General features: G+C 59.9%; 1 protein-coding gene across 1 annotated transcript in view; it reads right to left on the bottom strand.

Moving 5' to 3' along the window:
- CRB2 (crumbs cell polarity complex component 2) overlaps positions 1-16815 on the bottom strand; it is a 23042-nt gene extending 6227 nt beyond the window's left edge. The window contains exons 1-10 of the mRNA XM_040481188.1: positions 16660-16815; positions 9069-9392; positions 6988-7183; positions 6731-6870; positions 6121-6306; positions 5810-5923; positions 2244-3119; positions 1646-2154; positions 943-1108; positions 9-115 (exon numbers count right to left, since the gene is read on the bottom strand). Of these exons, the coding sequence (XP_040337122.1) occupies positions 9-115; positions 943-1108; positions 1646-2154; positions 2244-3119; positions 5810-5923; positions 6121-6306; positions 6731-6870; positions 6988-7183; positions 9069-9392; positions 16660-16756 (2715 nt within the window). The 5' untranslated portion in view covers positions 16757-16815. The remainder of the gene's footprint in view (positions 1-8; positions 116-942; positions 1109-1645; positions 2155-2243; positions 3120-5809; positions 5924-6120; positions 6307-6730; positions 6871-6987; positions 7184-9068; positions 9393-16659) is intronic.
- Positions 16816-17160: the final 345 nt, after the last annotated feature.

Raw genomic sequence — 17160 nt, 5'->3', positions numbered from 1 at the left:
TCGGAGTCACGCGTGCGGAAGGCCAGCGAGAGGCCGCTGAGCAAGCGCCCCGACGACGCGTTGTGCCCGCTGAAAGCGACGGCGGGGCCCTCGCGGAACGTGGCTTCGGCCACACCTGCGGGGAGAGGGAGCGTCAGGGAATGGCCCAGCGGCCTCCACCCGGGCCCAAGCACCCGGGTGAGACACCTGCCGTCCCCACTGCCCCCGCCCATCTCGAGGGGTCACACACACCGGCCTGTCATCTAATCCCAGGAACTACCCTCCCCTCCAGGCTGTGGCTTCCACCCACTCATAATTCTGTACCTCGGAGAACCAGCTTCCGGTTGTGCTGGGGACACCTGCCCCTACCCTACCATGGCCCACCCTACCCTCCAGGTCACAGACCAGGCAATAGTTATGCCTCAAAAAATCTGCCCCCTTCCCTCCTCAGTGTACTGGCTCTGGCTCATCACTGAGGCTATTCACTGCAGCATCTTTTTTAAACGCAGGTTTTTAAATGCTGATCATGCATTTTAATAAAATGAAGTCGTCTCTTTAAAATGCTGATCATGTCCTTCTCCTGCTTAAAACGGCCCCATGGCTCCCCACGACCCTTGGGAACAAGTCCTGAGCTGCCTGGCCTAGCTTTCAAGGCCCCCCCTGGCAATAGCTCCACCCCTACACCTGTAACTATGTTTCACTTGTTCTTATAAACCCCAGGGCCTTTGCGGTGCTATTGTCCTTCCCTAAAATGTCCTCCCCTACGCCCAGTCTTGCCCTTGGAAACCTGGTCAATGCTGTCTTCCTCCAGAAAACCTGTCCCTCTGCATGCAGTGGCCTAACCATGCTGGGCTGGGGGTGTTGGCATCCTGGTCCACTATGTGCCCTCAGGGTAAGAGTGGGCTCTAACTCAGCTTGGGTGTCCAGGATCCAGCATGTGGTCTGCCCACGGTACACACTCACAGACAAAGCCATCGGGGACCTCCTCGCAGGTGGCAGGCGGGAGGCAGGGCTGGCCAGGACACCACAGCTGCTGGGCACATGTTGGCCCCGTGAAGTTGACAGGGCAGGTGCAGTGGAAGTCATTCCAGGTGACGAGACACATTCCACCATTGAGACAGGGGTCAGGCTGAAGAAGAATCAGGGCAGGGATTGGCTCAGGCCTGGGGGCTATCACCACCCCTCCTTAACCACTACAGACACATTAACTCCTCACAGACAATTAGAGAGGATGTCACCATTGTCCCTATTTTACAGATCAAGAGACTGAGGCTCAGAGAGGAGAAGCCACTTGCCTGACTCACCCAGCCAGTAAATAGAGGAGCCAGAGTTCACACTCCGTCTATTCCAAGGCTGGTGCTTTGTTCATGGACCCAGGGATGTCCCTGTCCCCCAGGTAGCTCCTACAGAAAGGCTCAGCCAGCCCTCTGCCTGGGCCCGGGTGTCTGTCTCAGACCAAGACTGGGGAGGGAGGTATGGGGACCACCAGAGGGCAAGAGCAGCTGGGCCAGAGAGAATAATGTGAATCCAGTCTCTAGCAGCGGTGACCTGGACACAGTGCTTCACCTCCTGTCATTTTCCTCACCAGTAGAAGGGGATGCTAACCCCCCGTGATGCACGACAGACCCTGGAGAAAGGGACCCACCCCTTTCCCCAGGGAACTCACACTGCATGTGTCCTCGGAGACGCAGCCCATGGTGAGGTTCCAGGACTGCCTGCTGCCCAGCTCACCGGGCTGGCTTGAGTTCCCCGGCAGCGGCGGAAAGAATGGGAGGTGGAGGTCATTGAGTCGCAGGTCCTGGAGGCAGCCTCGGAAGGGCCCACCCCAGGGCTGGGCGTCCGCAGGGAGGAGCCTCCCACCCACGTGCACCTCCTGCCCCAAGCCCTGCAGCTGGTCAGGCCCGAAGCTGAGCGTCACCAGGTGGCGGAGCCCATCATCCCAGCGCCCAGGGAGCACCAGAGCGGGCCCGCCCAGCACCTCAGCCTGGATCTGGCCCTTGCTCAGGAATACTGTTAGCCCAGCTACTGAGTCATTGGCAAGTTGGAGCAGCAGGCCAGCAGGTTCCCGAGTACGGAGGAGGAAGGACACGGTGAGGTTGGGGCCTGGCAGCTGGTGGAGCAAGAAGGAGGCAGAGCTCAGGGTGCCCCCCAAGCCAAAGGTGGCAGCAGGAACCTCTGTGGGGAGAGAGGGTATCAGGTGAGAGGCCTGTGAGCGAGGGGAAGGCATACTGTCTGCCCCAGGGTCCCCCGGGCTTATTCCTCACCATCAGCACATGTAGGACCACTGTAGGGCCGGGGGCATTTGCAGTGGAAGTGAGTCCACAGGTCCACGCAGGCCCCTCCATGGGCACAAGGCGGAGGCTGACACTGTTCACGGCGCTCGCAGCCCAGGAGGACATTCTTGCCGAGATCCTCAGGCAGCAGGAGGTGACCGTCCACACGCACGTCCTGGAGGCAGCCTTCGAAGGCTGCGCCACCCAGCTGGGCGGAGCAGAACCTGGCAGGCGTCGGGGCCGCGGAAGCCACAGGAGCTGGGGCCACAGGACTGGAAGCCACACACAGCCGGGCAGGGCAGTCCTCATGCCAGAGCCGCAGCTCCAGGACCCCCGGGCGGAGCGAAATCTCGGCTTGGTGCCAGTGGCCATCATTTAGGGCCAGGTCCAGCGGCCCCAGGGGAAGCACGGTGGCGTTGCCATGGCTCCAGAGTGTGGCCTGAAGCGTGCCCCCCGCCAGTGCCAGCTCCAAGCTGTCCTGAGTGTCAGTGCGAGTGGCCAAGGCACCGGCAGGTAGTGTGGTGCGAAACCTCAGTGCCAGACCCGGGGGACCTCCAGCTGGCACTGAGGCCCGCACAGGGCTCCCAGCCACCACAGAGAAGGTGGTGTTCTGGCCACAAAAAGGTCCGTGGGTACCAGGTGGGCAGCGGCAGGCATAGCTATGGAGCCCAGACTTGAAGATGGGGATGCAGGTGGCAGCAGGTGGGCAAGTGTGGCCCTGGCAGCCGGTGAGCCGCACAGAGCAGTCGTGCCCGCCCCAGGTCTCCGGGCACCAGCAGGTATAGCCTGCCACGGTGTTATCACAGGTCCCGCCATGGAGGCAGGGCTCCGACAGGCATTCGTCCACATCTTCCTGACACGTCAGGCCTTCAGGAGAGACCAGGCCAAGGTTCAGCACTCAAGGCAAGAACCACAATCTTGATGCAGAACTTACACACCTTTTGGGACAGGGATCTCAGCACCTGTCAACCAAACCAATTCCTAATTCCCAAAAGATTTCTCATGGTCTCCTGAAGTCCCTGGAGGCTGGTATCTAAGATGCCCCTTCCCTTACCATGTCTGGTGGGCCTCCATGCCCCGTGGATTCAATCCCCTAAGCACTCTCTGTCCCCCCCCCCCCCTTTCCCCTACTCCACCCATCTGCCTCATCAGCTCTGAGGGCCACAGTCTAGTGTCCTCTACTTTGCCTGCCTTCAACCACCCCTACCATCCATCTCCCGGCCCGGCCAGATTCCCCTGCTGCTTAAGGTTCACTCACTCACCTTGGCATTCCACATCCCTTGGGGGCTGGGCCCTCCCAGGCCCTCAAGTCTCAACCCTGCTCCCCACACACCTCCAACTGCCTGTTCCTCCAGGCATTTCCTGGACAGCACTTCTCTGGGGGCTTTGCTCATACTGTTCCCTGGAATGCCTCCGCCTCCTCCTCACTGACCCTGCCTTCAAACTCCTATTCACCCTGCAAAGCCCAAATTCAAAGGGTCAGTCCCCTAAGGGGCTTTTTCTCTGATTCCCAAGCTATTGTGTCACTCCCGACTCCTTGCCCACCCCCAGACACAGCTCCCCAGAACCCTGTACTGAAAGTATCTGTTTACTCAGCTGGGGTCTCCTCCAGGGACCTGAATACGTCCTTGGTGCCCAGCAAGGGGTCTGGCACAGCTTTTGTGGACAGAGTGCCAGATGGAGGAGGGAGCAGGGGTGGGCAAATGCATCCAGTCTTCATCCCCCAGTCCCTCTGCCCCCAGGGCCCCATGCTGAAGGGGCCACATCACCCTCTCCTCCAAGAGCTCCCACACGAGGTGCTCTGGTCCCAGTTTGGGTCAAGAGACCACAGCCCAACCCCAACTCAGTCAGAGCCTCCATAAAACAACCAAGGCTGGCCCTTGACCCGACCCATATCCCAGCTGGAGGGGCCCAGGCCCAGAAAAGCCACCAGGATTTGAATCCTGGTCCCAGTCAGCCCACAGACACCACAGCCTCCTGGGGACAGCCGGCCACACCTCACCCTGTCCAAGGCCCTGCATACCTGCCAGGAGCCACAGGCCCCCCAGGAAGGTCCACAGAGCCCGCGGCCCCATTGCATTTTCCCATGGATGGCCGAGACTGGTGGGTGGGTGCTGAGCCCAGGGAGCAGAGCTCCCCGCCTGGCCAGCCGCCTCCTTCAGAACCGCCTCAGGAATGCCAGGCACTGGCCTCCCCCGGGCCAGCACGACCCAAAGGGAGGATGGGGGTGGACAGTGGCAAGCAGCACAGCCCTACAGCGGGGTTCCCCCGCCCCGTCCCTGACCTCAGACCTGACCTCCCTGTCACCCGTCCGCTGAGCTCAGCTTGGGGAGGAGCTGGGCTTTGGCTGACGCTGGTGAACCTCGGGAAATGACACCCCCTCTCTCAAGCATCCATTACTTCATGTGTAAGAACCCTACCTCACGGGGGTGGGGTGACAAGGGGGGAACGAAATGCACAGAAACGCTGTTCACAGGCAGCATGTGCTGGGGGGGGGGGGGCAGTGTGTGCCAGGGGCCTGCAAGGCCACTGCTCCCGGGCAGGACTTGGGAATCTTGGCCCGCGGGGCACAGAAGACGGGCTTTCAGGGCACCCGGGGGTGGTGGCCACCCGGGGGTAGGGGACATCGAGCCCAGCATCTCTGGGCAGCTGAGGTGGGAGGGACAGTAATCACCACCTCGTTCCCCTGGGCAGGGGAGCCAGTGCCCAGGAAACCTGCCAGGGAGAGGAGGCAGTGTGCCCAGGCAGGAATGTGGGCCGGCGTGGGGGAAGTGTCACAGGCATTCCAGAGGGGGCAGGGACACTCAGAGAGCGTGTGAGTTCTTCGGGTTCACCAGTATCTGCGCAAGGGTAACTGTGTGTCTACGCATCTGCGGTACCCAAGGCAGGGAGAGGCTTTCTGCAGCCCAACTCCTGCCCCATAGGCAGCAGCTCCCCAGAGGTCAAGTGGTGATGCCCCCCTTCACCTCTTCTGTCCTGGCCAAACTGCCGTCCTCTCCCTGCAGGCCCGTCGGCTTCTGCCCAGCACTTGGATGCCAGGTGCCTAGAGTTCTCTCTGCGCATGACTGCACACATTCTCCCCGACAGCCTTGGCCACCCGTGGCCCCGGCTGCCACAATTGTACTCCTGACCCTCAGTCTCTGGCTTTTCCCGGGCCCCAGTCCCAGGACTGCCAACCCCCACCCAGGCTCCTCCCTATGGGTGCTCCACAGACACCCGGACTCAGAATGGACAAGGCTCACCCAACATCACCCAGGGCAGAAGCAGCCAGCATCCCTGACATCTCCCACTCACACCTGGACTAACCCCTAGGGCCGGCAGACTGTCCCTCCTAAGGGTTCTCAGTCCAATTAGTTTCCTCTACTTTCACCTCCAAAGCCCGGTCAGTCCCCACGCAGCCCCTCTTAGCTGTCACCTGGACCCCCACACCCGCCTCTTTCCTGATCTCCTCATCCCCATCAAGCCAGCCTCCACATATCAGCCAGAAGAACCTTCTCACCCCAGGCCCGCCAACTCTGCCCTGGCTCTGCCCCGGAGCCCAGCCCACCCCCAGGCACCTGTGTAGCCATCCGGACAGTGGCACTGGAAGCCATTGGGCAGGTCCTGGCAGCGGCCTCCACTGAGGCATGGCCGTGAGGCACACTCGTCCACATCCACGTCACATTCGTCCCCTGCAAGAGGGCCAGCCGCGGTTCCCACCTGTGCCCTCAGAACCAGACTAGAGTTGGAAGGGCCCATTTTAGAGCTATGGAGACTGAGACCCGGCAAGAAGTGCCGACTCAGGCAGGTGGCACCCTGTGTGGCAGGGCCAGGCCTGCATCCGGACACCGAGGGACCTGCTTCCCTGGAAGGGTGTAGGGGGACTCACCCTCAAAGCCCGGAGGGCAGCGGCATAGGAAACCCTCGGCGTGACGGAAGCTGAAGGTGCCGGGGAAGGCAGCCTGGACGCCTCCGTAGAGGGCTGGGTCTGAGCGCTGCAGGCACTGTCCCCCATGCTGGCAGGGGCCCGACGCACACTCGTCCTCGTCCACCTCGCACCGCTGGCCACTGTAGCCTGGAGGCACACGTGCGCGGGCAGCCCGTCACACGGTGTCACCGGGCCGCACCCCACCACTGGTGCCAGGCCAACCCGGGGCCAGGCTGGGACAACTCAGAATAGGGGCACCGACGGTGAGGGAGGGATGCAATGAGGAGGGTAGGCACGACCGTGGCAGCCCTCAACAGGGTCCTGTTACCATTATTAGCAGCACTGGTGAGCACTTGGCACCTGTCGAGGCTCCACGCGCATTACACCTTTCCCTACCTCGCAACAATGCTAGGAGCAGGTGCTGCGATGAGCCCTATTTGGCAGATTACTGCAAACCCTGACTTCAGAGAAGCTGCAGTCACCCGCACACCCTCGGAGGGCAGGTGAGCGCAGGCGCACACCGGCCCCACGGCCCGGGGCCGCGCCCGTGCGCCCCAGCACGCGCACGCACCTGGCCAGCAGAGGCAGCGGAAGGTCCCGAGGCCCTCGAGGCAGGACGCGTTGTTCGCGCAGGGAGCCGACGCGCACTCCAGAACCTCCTGCTCGCAGCGCGCGCCCTCGTAGCCCGTGTCCGCGCAGTCGCACCGGAACCTGGAGCGGGGAGCGAGGCCCAGCCGGCCCGGACTGAGCCCTACGGCACCTGGGGCCCACCTGCCTCCACCGCCTTCTCGCCCCGCGCAGCCCCCTCCCACGCCTCCGTCCGCTCACCCGTTGACCAGGTCGTGGCACCGGCCCCCGTGCGCGCACGGCTGGCTCTGGCACTCGTCCAGGTCCAGCTGGCAGCTCGCGCCCCCGTAGCCCGGCGCGCACACGCAGCGGTAGGAGCCCACGCCGTCCAGGCACGAGCCCCCATGCAGGCAGGGCCCCGAGGCACACTCGTCCACCTCCGTCTCGCAGGTCACCCCTGGACAGGGCCGAAGACACAGACAGACGGATGGACTCCCAGAGGGAGGTCGAAAGAGGCCCAGGCAGGCCGCCCTGAAACCAGCTCCAGACAGTTACAAGGAGCGGAAACTTGAGGCTCCGGAGAGAAGCCGTTGGTCCGTTCATCTAGAGCAGGTATTTCTTGAGCCAGCAGTGGCAATGGGGTAGAAACCAGACAGACGTCCCTGTCTCCTGAGCCCACAGCGGTCTAGCCGGGGAGACGGTGATTGGGCCAGTATTACATAGATGAGGACTTTTAACTGTGATAAACTCGGCAATGGGAGCGTGCTGGATCCCAGAAAAGCAAGAGCCAGGGTTTTGGCCTTGGGTATTGGGAGTCAGGGAAGGCTTCTTGGAAGAAGAGCCTTTTGAAAGATGAGTGGCACGCACTACATTGGGATGGGGCTGTGATGGCAGCTGGATTCCAGGGTGGGGAACTGGTCAGGAGTAGCTAAGGGCTGGGGCATGATGCCCTCAGGAAGGGGAGCATGGAGGGGCAGGAGCAAAGGAGAGAGGGGAAGAGGCGAGGCAGGGGTGGAGGTATTGGGGCATTGGGGGCCCCAATCTGAGCTTATCCTAAAAGTTGGAAGCAGCTGAATCACCCGGTGCTGTGGACACTGTAGAAGGCTCACTCTGCTGGCTTTGAAGAGCGTGTAGAGAGGGCCTCCATGGTGGAGGGACGTGCCCCTGCGAGAAATGCTGGAGTGACCAGCCTCTCCTGGCTCCCCCTGTACCGTCTTGCTTCGAAAACTGCAAGTCCTGGGTCCTGGGAACCCCCTCAGTCCGAGCCAAAACTGAGACAGTTGGCCAGGGACTGGGGATGTGTGGAGATAGAGGGAGATGGAGAATTTCAGGGTCTGGGGATGTGCCGCCTGAGTTCATCCGGGAGCCCACATGTCATGGTAGACTCCGGAGGCCCTGCCCCCTGCCCCCTGCCCCCTAAACGGGGTTGGTTCTGGGGGGCCAGGAGCCGAGCTGGTTCCAGCTGGAAACGTCCCCCCTTCCCAGCTCAGTGAGCACAAAGCATGGCCCCTCCTTCCCGTGACCCCCTCACTCCTCCCACCCCAGTCCTACTCCCACCCTCCCTGTGCCAGGGGGAGCCAGGCCCTGGCCGCCTGGAATCCCAGCCTCCCCCGCCTGGCTTGGAACGGAAGGAGGAGGAGAGAAATGAGTCATGGCAGACTCTGCCCCCACTCACATCCACAACTCAGCCAGAAAGTGTTCCCCCAAAGCGCCCAAGCACCGCACATCTGGCACACGCACACCTGCTAACACACCTACGTTTCCCACAAATACTTTCAGGGAGCCCAGACATCCCGCAGGTGCTGGCAGACACACAGGCCCTTGGCGTGACCTCCCTCCCACACACACAACTGATACTCCAGACACCGAGACTCTCAAGTGGTGAGAAAGACACATGGGACCCGTTTCCAAAGTGCCGAGATCCACCTCCCCTGGAACCCAGTCCCTCCGGCCTGTACCCCTTGCTCCGGGGTGACCTGAAACCGCCTTCTGCCCTCAGAGCACAGTTGTCTGAATTCAGGGCTGACATAGAACCAGCAGTGTCTATACTGCAGGCTCCCCACTGCGGTACAGACTGCAGCACCAAACTGAACTCTAGAAGGGACTGAAATAACATTTGTGCAGTGTCTGTTAAACGTCAGGCACCAGGCGCAATCACACGTTCGTACTCTCATCCCGAGCTGCCAGGTCAGCCCGAGAGGCATCAGTTCTGTAGCAAGACCCAGAGTGGATGTCTCTACACTAAAGTTGGAGCTGAATTCATGATTTGACACCCTGAGCCGCTGACGGGATGGGCAGGATGGACATTACAGACCTCCTCCCAGGGCGGCTGAGGCTGTTACCTGCATAGCCAAGGGGGCAGTGGCACTCATAGCGATCAGCCAGGTTGCGACAGGTAGCCCCGTGGTGGCAGGGCCGGGATGCACACTCGTCAATGTCCAGCTCACAGCGTGGGCCCTGGAATCCGGGCACGCAGTAGCAGCGGAAGCCATTGGGATCTGGGCCCTGGGGCACACACAGAGCGCCATGGTGGCATGGCTGGCTGGCACAGCCCCGGGGCTCCGTGGGCCCACAGGTGTAGCCACCATTCTCCATAGCCTGGCACTCGGCCCCTGGAGCGCACGGGTCTGAGGCACAGACACTTGGGGTCTCCGATGGCACCGTTCCTGCAAAGAGAGAAAGTTGGCTGGGTGGGGGGAGCCAGGACGTTCCCCTCCCCACAACTCAGGCGCACCCCAAAGCCGGAAAGCAGCATGGCTCTGTCTGTTTTCAGGAGGATAGAGGGAGGGCCGGGGACTCTACAAGCCACGCGCATCAGGAGGGTCTCCGTAGCAGAGAAATGGGACCCGGATGCCTGGCTACCCACCCCCACCCGGGCAGGATTAGAGGGCAGACACCCTCTGACTCTGGGAGCTTTGCGCTCCACTGTCTGACCCCCTCCCTGCAGGGGCCCTTTGGGGCAGGCTCTGTCATGCCCATTTTACAAAAGAACAAATTGAGGCTCAAGAAAAGTCTTTGCTTTAAAGACTCTTGCCTGAGGTCTCACGGCAAGTTAGCAAGTTAGCGCTGGGACGACCTTCAAGCCTGTCACATGTTTCAGCCCCCTGGAGGGAGGGGAGTCTGCTCTGGGTCTCCCTTCTGTGGCTCCTCTGTTTCCTGGGGGGGGGGGGGGTGTCCTCCCACTGTCCCCTCCACCTCTCTTGCTAGGGGTCTGGCAGCTCCATCCCCGTGTGAAACCGGAGATGAAGGACTTCAAAGGCAGGGACTGTGAGCTGGGCCCCTTCCCTGTCCCTCCTTCCCACCCTCTTCTTTCCCCTAGGGCCTAGAAACCTCTCAGGGGATCCCTGGCCCTCACTATATCTCCCCTCAGCAACTGCCTGACCGCTGGCATGGCCAAGGTCACAGGGTACAGGACAGGTATTGAGACCTGCTGACAGACACCTGGCTCAGGCCACTGTGCTGCCTCCACCGTGTTAGAGGGTCACCTGCTGATCTAGAAGCCAAGTTACTGAGAGAGCCAGCTCCCCGCCCCCTGCCCCACCTGCCTGAGAGCCTGTAGTGCTGGATTAAGAGTTTAGTCTTTGACATGATTTCACTCATATGAGGAATTTAAGAAAAAAACAGATGAACATATGGAAAGGGGGGGTGGGGGGAGAGGGAAACAAACCATAAGAGACTCTTAATGATAGAGAACAAACTGAGGGGTGGTGGAGGGAGGTGGGTGGGGGAGGAGCTAGTTTGGGGATGGGTATTGAGGGTACTTGTTGGGATGAGCACTGGGTGTTGTATGTAATTGACAAATCACTGAGTTCTATTCGTGAAACTGATATTGCACTGTAGAATTTACATAGAAATTTGGTAGAAAAAAAACCTTAGGCTTTAAGTAAAACTGCCCTGGGTTCAGATCCCAGCTCAATTACTAACTCTAAGACCTTGAGCAAGTCATTTCTCCTACTGAACTTCTGTCTCCCATCAGAAAAGAGATGATAATAGGGCATGCCTCATAGAATGTGGGAGGATTCAAAGCCTCAGGTATGCAGTTGCCCGCTTGTGGGAACTCAGTAAGTGATGGGGGGAGAGGAACCACCCACGAGCAGGAGCCCCCCCCCCCAACCTGGGGCTCTGAGAGGTGCTCCTCCTCTGCCCAGGTTGTCATCCAGACACTAACCAGGCCTGGAACAGCTTCAGACCCTGTGCCTCCCTTCCCCCACCTTGGTGAAGACTCCCCCCCCCCCCCCCCCAGATAAGGCTCAACAGCCTCTCCAGAGTCATCCACATTCCACCGGGCAGGGCCGTCCACTGGCCGACCCCCACCCTTCCCAGCCAGGGCCCAGCAGGATGGGGGACAGGGATATGGAGATGTGGACCATGGCGCCAGGGAGAGAACCTGGCTGTCAGCCCCACCCCCGAGTGCCCAGAGCACTTGGTACAGCTCAACACGGGCTCCCTCACTCCCTGACCGGGGCTCTCGTGCCCACCCAGGGCTAAGCCCGTTGCAAGGGGCAGGCGGACATAACCCTGTAGGACTCCTGCATCCACAGGCCCCTCCCCAGCTCGAGGCATCAGCCCCCAGCCCCCCTCCCAAGCCAGGTCACGTAGGTGAGGGCAGCGTGTCTGTGTCTCTCTGAGGGGCTTCTGGGAAGCTCGTCCTTCTTTTTCCCACCCCAGCCACTGTGGCTGATCAGTTTAGAGCCATGTCCTTTAGGGCTAGATTGTCTGATGAGGGTGGGAAGATGGTCTGATGGGGGTGGAAAGATGGTCTGAGGGAGGTGGGAAGATGCCCGGATGGGGGTGGGGGTGAATCAAGCTCCTTGAGGAAAGGACACAAGTTTGGGCGTCAGACAGGCCTGGCTTATGGGGTTCTAACAGTGCCACCTCATGGGGTGTTGTGAGGAGCCCCTGAGGCGACCTGCGTGAAGCCTGGTGCCTGGTGAGGGCTGTGGCCATTCTGATGAGGGTCCGTCAACCCAGCACAGCCCAGGACTGGGAGACAGTAACCATAGCGCCCACTCTGAGGAGCCCTAGCTTCCGGGTCCAGCACCAGCAGGCCCTTCATTCAATGCCAACAAGGCGCTGCTCCTTACCGTGTGGCCTAAGGGACCCCCACCCGGATCTGGGGCTTTGCCCCCAGTTCAGAGCCTTCCATTTCAGAGCAGATGGGACCAGGATGGGGAGACAGTGTGTGAGGGAAATGGGGCGGGTGATGCATCACCGTGGGGCAGGTGGCCCATGACCCCAGGAGACACAGTCCAGCCACAGGGGAGGAAGGAGCTCCTCCAGTGAGAGCCAGGTGGAGAGGGAGGGAGCTGCCTGTCCCAAAAGGCATGCAGCAGCCCCGAAAGCCTGCCTGCGAGAGACAGCCGTCTTTCTTGTGCATTCCCATTAATCTTAATTAATGTTCACCTTAGGAGATAGACGGTGCTGTTATTCCTGTTCTACAGCTAAGGAAAGTGAGGCTTGAGATGAAGTGACTTCACCGTCCCGCAGCCCATAAGAGGCTGGAATCCAAACTCAGGTCTTCACCCCAGGGGTTTCCAGACCCTCCGGCCTGTGTTAAGAATACAGATTTCTGACCCCTGCTCCAGACCTGGAGATTCAGAGCTCTGGGGTCTGGGGCCTGGGAATCTGCACTGCAGCATGCTTCCTGGGAATCCTCTGCACGTCGAGGCACGGAACCGCTGACCTTAGGTCCTCTGTGTTGCAGGAGTGAGACCATAAGGCCAGACTGGCCCTGGGCTGAGAGGCAGAGAGAGGAGGGCAGTGGGGCAAAGGGGGGCCGGCCCTGAGCCAGCCTGGGGGGGCGTGGCCTGTCGCCAGGGCAACGAGGGGCCTGTGCTTATCTTTACAAATCCTTCCTGACCTCTCAGGCTGCCTGGGACGACCTGGCAGGGGAGGGATTAACTGACACATGCCCCTCCCCTTTGACCCGCTGCCCTGTCCCCCGGAAGGCCCAGATCCCGATACCAGGAAGGGAATTCTCTCCCCAGAGAGAACGACCATAATAATATAACAGCAATCATTTACTGAGCTCGTACTATATGCTCCAGGCTGTGGTGCACGTGTTGCATCTATAATTACATTATTACATTTGATTCAAACCAGGAAAGGTGGGCCCGGGTGAGAAAACCGTCTTCCCACTCGGAGAGGTTATAAACTTGCCCCAAATTATCCCTCAAAAAACTAAGTAGATTGCCATCTCCAGACTTCTGAAAGGTCCACATCTCCCAAAGCCTGTGAAATTCCCACTTTGCAAATGCCGAATCACCAGCCATGTATTGTCATTTTAGTGCATTCCAGCCCCACCTTCCCCAGACACTGGAAAAAGTCTCTAAAGGCTGGAGCAGGTGCGGAGGTTCCAGGATCAGCCTGGGCAGAGCGAGCTGTCCTTCACTCAGTGCTTAGTAACTCCTACTTTACGTGCACTTATAACAGGCCTAGTGATCACTGCTGACAACTCATGGGAAGTGTTTACTCATGGGTGGATTTTGAGAAGCTTCTTGTCTTGACAAGGCAAGAAAGAGGAAATTTCTTTCTCTTCTATTTTCTTTTTTAAAATTTTAATGCTTAAAAAAAAATGTTTACTTTTGAGAGAGAGAGAGAGAGGGCACCGTCACGTTGGGGAGGGGCAGAGAGAGAGGGAGACAGAGGATACAGAGGATCTGAAGTGGGCTCCATGCTGACAGCAGAGAGCCCGATGCGGGGCTTGAACTCACGAACTGTGAGATCATGCCCTTAAGCCGAAGTCAGACGCTTAACCGACTGAGCCATCCAGGCACTCCAAGAAAGAGGATATTTCTAAGAAGTGGCCCAAGATCTTGTAAGATGTGGGAGCTTCTGACACAGGGGCAAAAACTGTCCATCTAATAATATCACTAGGCCGTGAGGACAGGACTGAATAACAGTACCATATGATACAAATACTGCCTCAGAGCCATCAGGAGAGGGCTAAGTTACTCTAACAAGACAGGAGAGTTTGGAGTACTCTTTTACAAAAAGGTTTACCCCCCAAGGCTAAAAGGGGGCAGGGAGTAAATATTTATAATTTTGGTAACAGTTACGGCAACGATGGCTGTCAGGACTCACCGCCTCCCCGCTGCCTGGCACTGGCTTTGGTCTCAGAGCCCTAGGGCCGTGGAGACACTGCCCCTGTGAGGGCCAGACGGACTTGGTGAGGTTCTGCCGCCCAAACAGGCCACTGTTAACTATTAGTGGTCTCCATCTAAAATGTGCTTAGAAACTGGGACTTCCATGTCAAACCCAAGTTGGGGAACCACTGTGTTTTCTCATCAAATTCTTGTGATGGCCCTCAGAGCTACATGGCTTGCCCTCTTTCAGCAGAAGCACGGAGAAGGGGCGTGACTTTGCACAGGCTAGCACTGAAGCCAGCTGTGAAATGCAGGCCCTGCCACACACTAGCTTTGTGACTCTGGGCAAGTTCCTGACCCTCTCTGGGCCTCATTTCCTCCTCTGTAAACTGGGGGTGTGAGAGCCGACCTCACAGGGCAATGGTGAGATTCAAAGTCCATCCTGTGGCGCGCCTGGCTGGCTCCGTCGGTAGAGCATGCGACTCTTGATCTCAGGGTTGTGAGTTCGAGCCCCACGCTGGGTGTAGAGGTTACTTAAAAATAATAAGTAAGTAAGTAAATAAATAAATAAAAATCTTTAACAAAAACAAAAACAACAAAGCCCATCATGTTAGTTCATTAGCACAGCATCTTCCAGGTGGCGGTCAGTGGTAATATTTATTCGTTGACCAACGAACCTTTACCTGGAGCAGAGGGTGTCTATCCAGCCAGTCTTGAGGTTGGTTCACATGTGTGTGGCGCCCCGTTCCACCCCTGCCTCTGTCCCACAGTCCGCCCGCCGGCCCCCCCTGGTTGGAGGAGGGGCCAGACTTGGGGGACTGAACTGCTGTCCCTTTGTCAGCGGGCTCCCAGGGTGTGGGGAGGGATGTGAGAGCCCAGCACGCCCCATTGTACTCCAAGATGCTTGGCCCTCTCCACAGCAACCAGCCAGGCTTTTGTGGCAGCGTGGGCCCAGGGTGGAGGGGCTCGGCTCCGGGCCTGGCAAGCAAGAGCAGCGGAGCCAGGGGCCCAAGGGCTTCCAGAAACCCCCATCCCCTCTGGGATAGAAACTCCTTTTCAGGTGGCACAATCCCCAGCCCCTCTCCTGGCACTCAGGCCTCGGGTGCTGGTATCCAGAAACGCTCATGCCCACGGTGCCCTCACCCCAGCCTTTGGGGATCCCAGAGGAGGCCCCCCGCACAGCAATCACAGTGGGAAAGGCCGCCCCTGGGCACCCCAGCAGGGTTGTGCGGAGGTGAGCACGTACATCAGTGTCCGTTTTTTCTGTAGCACCCATCCAGTTTGTGTCGACTCTGTGTCGGGGTTCGCGTGAACGTACATTTCAGCATGAATGCACACGTCGACACGCACACTGGTGTGTGCAGGCGTGTGCGTGTGGACACCTGTTCATGTGGTGCTGTGTGCCCTTGTGCATGCCACACCAGTGTGCAGGTGTGTGTATGTGTGTGTGTGTGCATGCATGTGTGTGATTTGTGTGTTCACGTGTGCATGTGTTTGCAGGTAGTCTGTCATTTTTCTGTGTGCACATGCATATGCGAGTGCAGACATTGGAGGGCAGGGACGGATAGCAGATCCACAGACCAGGATTTCATGCCCCTCACGTGCAGAGAGCAGAGAGCAGACCCTCACCTCCTCTCATGAGCCCAGATTTGCCTCAGGGGCCCAGCTCGTAAGCCCCCATCCCTGCCAGAGCCTCAGTGCCCTCCACTACAAAATGGGGTCCTCGTCCTCCCCAAGGGCCCTGCAGAGAGGAGGAGATGAAGCCTTCATGAGGCAGGCCCCGTGAATGGGGAGGAAGCCCCCAGGGGCCTGGGGAGGCTTGACCTCCCACCCTGAGAGCCCGAGGGGTGAGTCCCCTCACCGCCTCCCCTCCCACTGCAGTGAGGCCTAGGCCACCCGCCCAGGTTGGCTCCCCCTCCCTCCTCCAGCACTGGAGGCGGGGTCAGGGGACTTCCCAGGCCTGGCCCTGTAGCTATAGTGACCGAGACAAAGCGTCCCCCAGACCCCCCAGGAAGAAGTCCAGGCGTGCACACGTGAATCCATGAATCTGCTCGGACAAAAGCAAAACCGTTTGGCGAATGGGGTCGGGCTTCAGGAAGCCCTTTCAGCTTGGCGTGGGAGTGCCAAAGAGGGGACAGCGGTGGGCACACATGCTCCTGAGTGCCTGGCCACCCCCAGGAGCCCCAGAGCACCCCCAGCCCCCCAGTGCAGGCAAGGCTAACACACAAATGGAGGGATGCAGGTAGCTGCCGGGTTTCCCTGATCTCCTCCTCCCCCTTCACTGCAATCCACTGGGCTGGGGTCTGCTGCCCCCACCCCACGTCCCCATGTCCCCATGTCCCGAGCTAAGACACAGTTCAACCCACTTGACAGCTTATGTCCCACAAGTTGTGCTCGGACACAGCACAGCTCACCCAGAAAGCCTCAGACAACGGCTCACCCCTCACCCGGGACAGCTCACAACTTTAACACACCCACGGCTCGCACCCCACAGCCCAGCGCACGCTCACAGCAGACCCTGGGGTGAGGTTCACACTACCTGCAACCCCCCACACTCACAGCCCAGGACTTCCCAGCCCCAGCACCCCTCCCAAGCCGCACAGCCCATCCCAGGATCCCTTCACAAAGCCCCCCCCCCCCACCCCACACAGCAACCCCCAGTTCCCAGGACGCACACTCTTCCACGCAAGTTCCGGCAGCAGCGCACCCCTCTGCACCCACATCTTGGCCTGCGCCCAGCCCTGCAGTCCATCCTGGCACCCACACAGAGAGCCCCGGGGCCTGGCGTGTCTGCTTTGGGAGACAGACCCCCAGCCCCCCACCCCCCAAGGCTTGTGCCCCAACTCACCACCCAGGAGGGCCAGGGCAGGACTCAAGAGCAGCAACTGCAGCAGAAGAGGGGCCGGGGGCCTGGGGGCCAGGGTCCCCGGCCTGGCCAGCGCCATGGCAGCACGCTCAGCTCGCGGCTGTGGGAACAGGCGGCCTGGCTGGCTCCACACCCCCCTCTCCCTCCAACCAGCACTAATGCCGTGGACAGAGGCCCGGCCCCTCCCTCCCTCTCCTCCCACCTCCTCCCCCACCCCAGGCCCTCCCAGGCTGCTCCACTGGGGACAGACTGGAGAGGAGGGGTCTGACCCACCCTGTCTCCCCAGGCCCCAGGGCTCCAGACAGTCCTTAGGGGCCCCTGCAGTCGGATCTGATCTCCGTGCCCCCCCCAACCCCCCCTCCTCCCACCTCTCAGGTCCCGCTGCCTCAGCTTCTAGGGGAAGGGGGGATTTCTGTTCTCCCCAGATGATGCCAGCTACTCCCAAGTCCTAGGTTATCCCACCCTGCTGGACCCCTGTTCCAA

The sequence above is a fragment of the Herpailurus yagouaroundi genome, unplaced genomic scaffold (assembly GCF_014898765.1).
Source record: "Herpailurus yagouaroundi ecotype Mexico unplaced genomic scaffold, PumYag 160, whole genome shotgun sequence".
NCBI classification, from domain to species: Eukaryota; Metazoa; Chordata; class Mammalia; order Carnivora; family Felidae; genus Herpailurus; species Herpailurus yagouaroundi.
The sequence above is the reverse complement of the archived record's forward strand: the minus strand, read 5'-3'. Positions and strand labels throughout refer to the sequence as shown.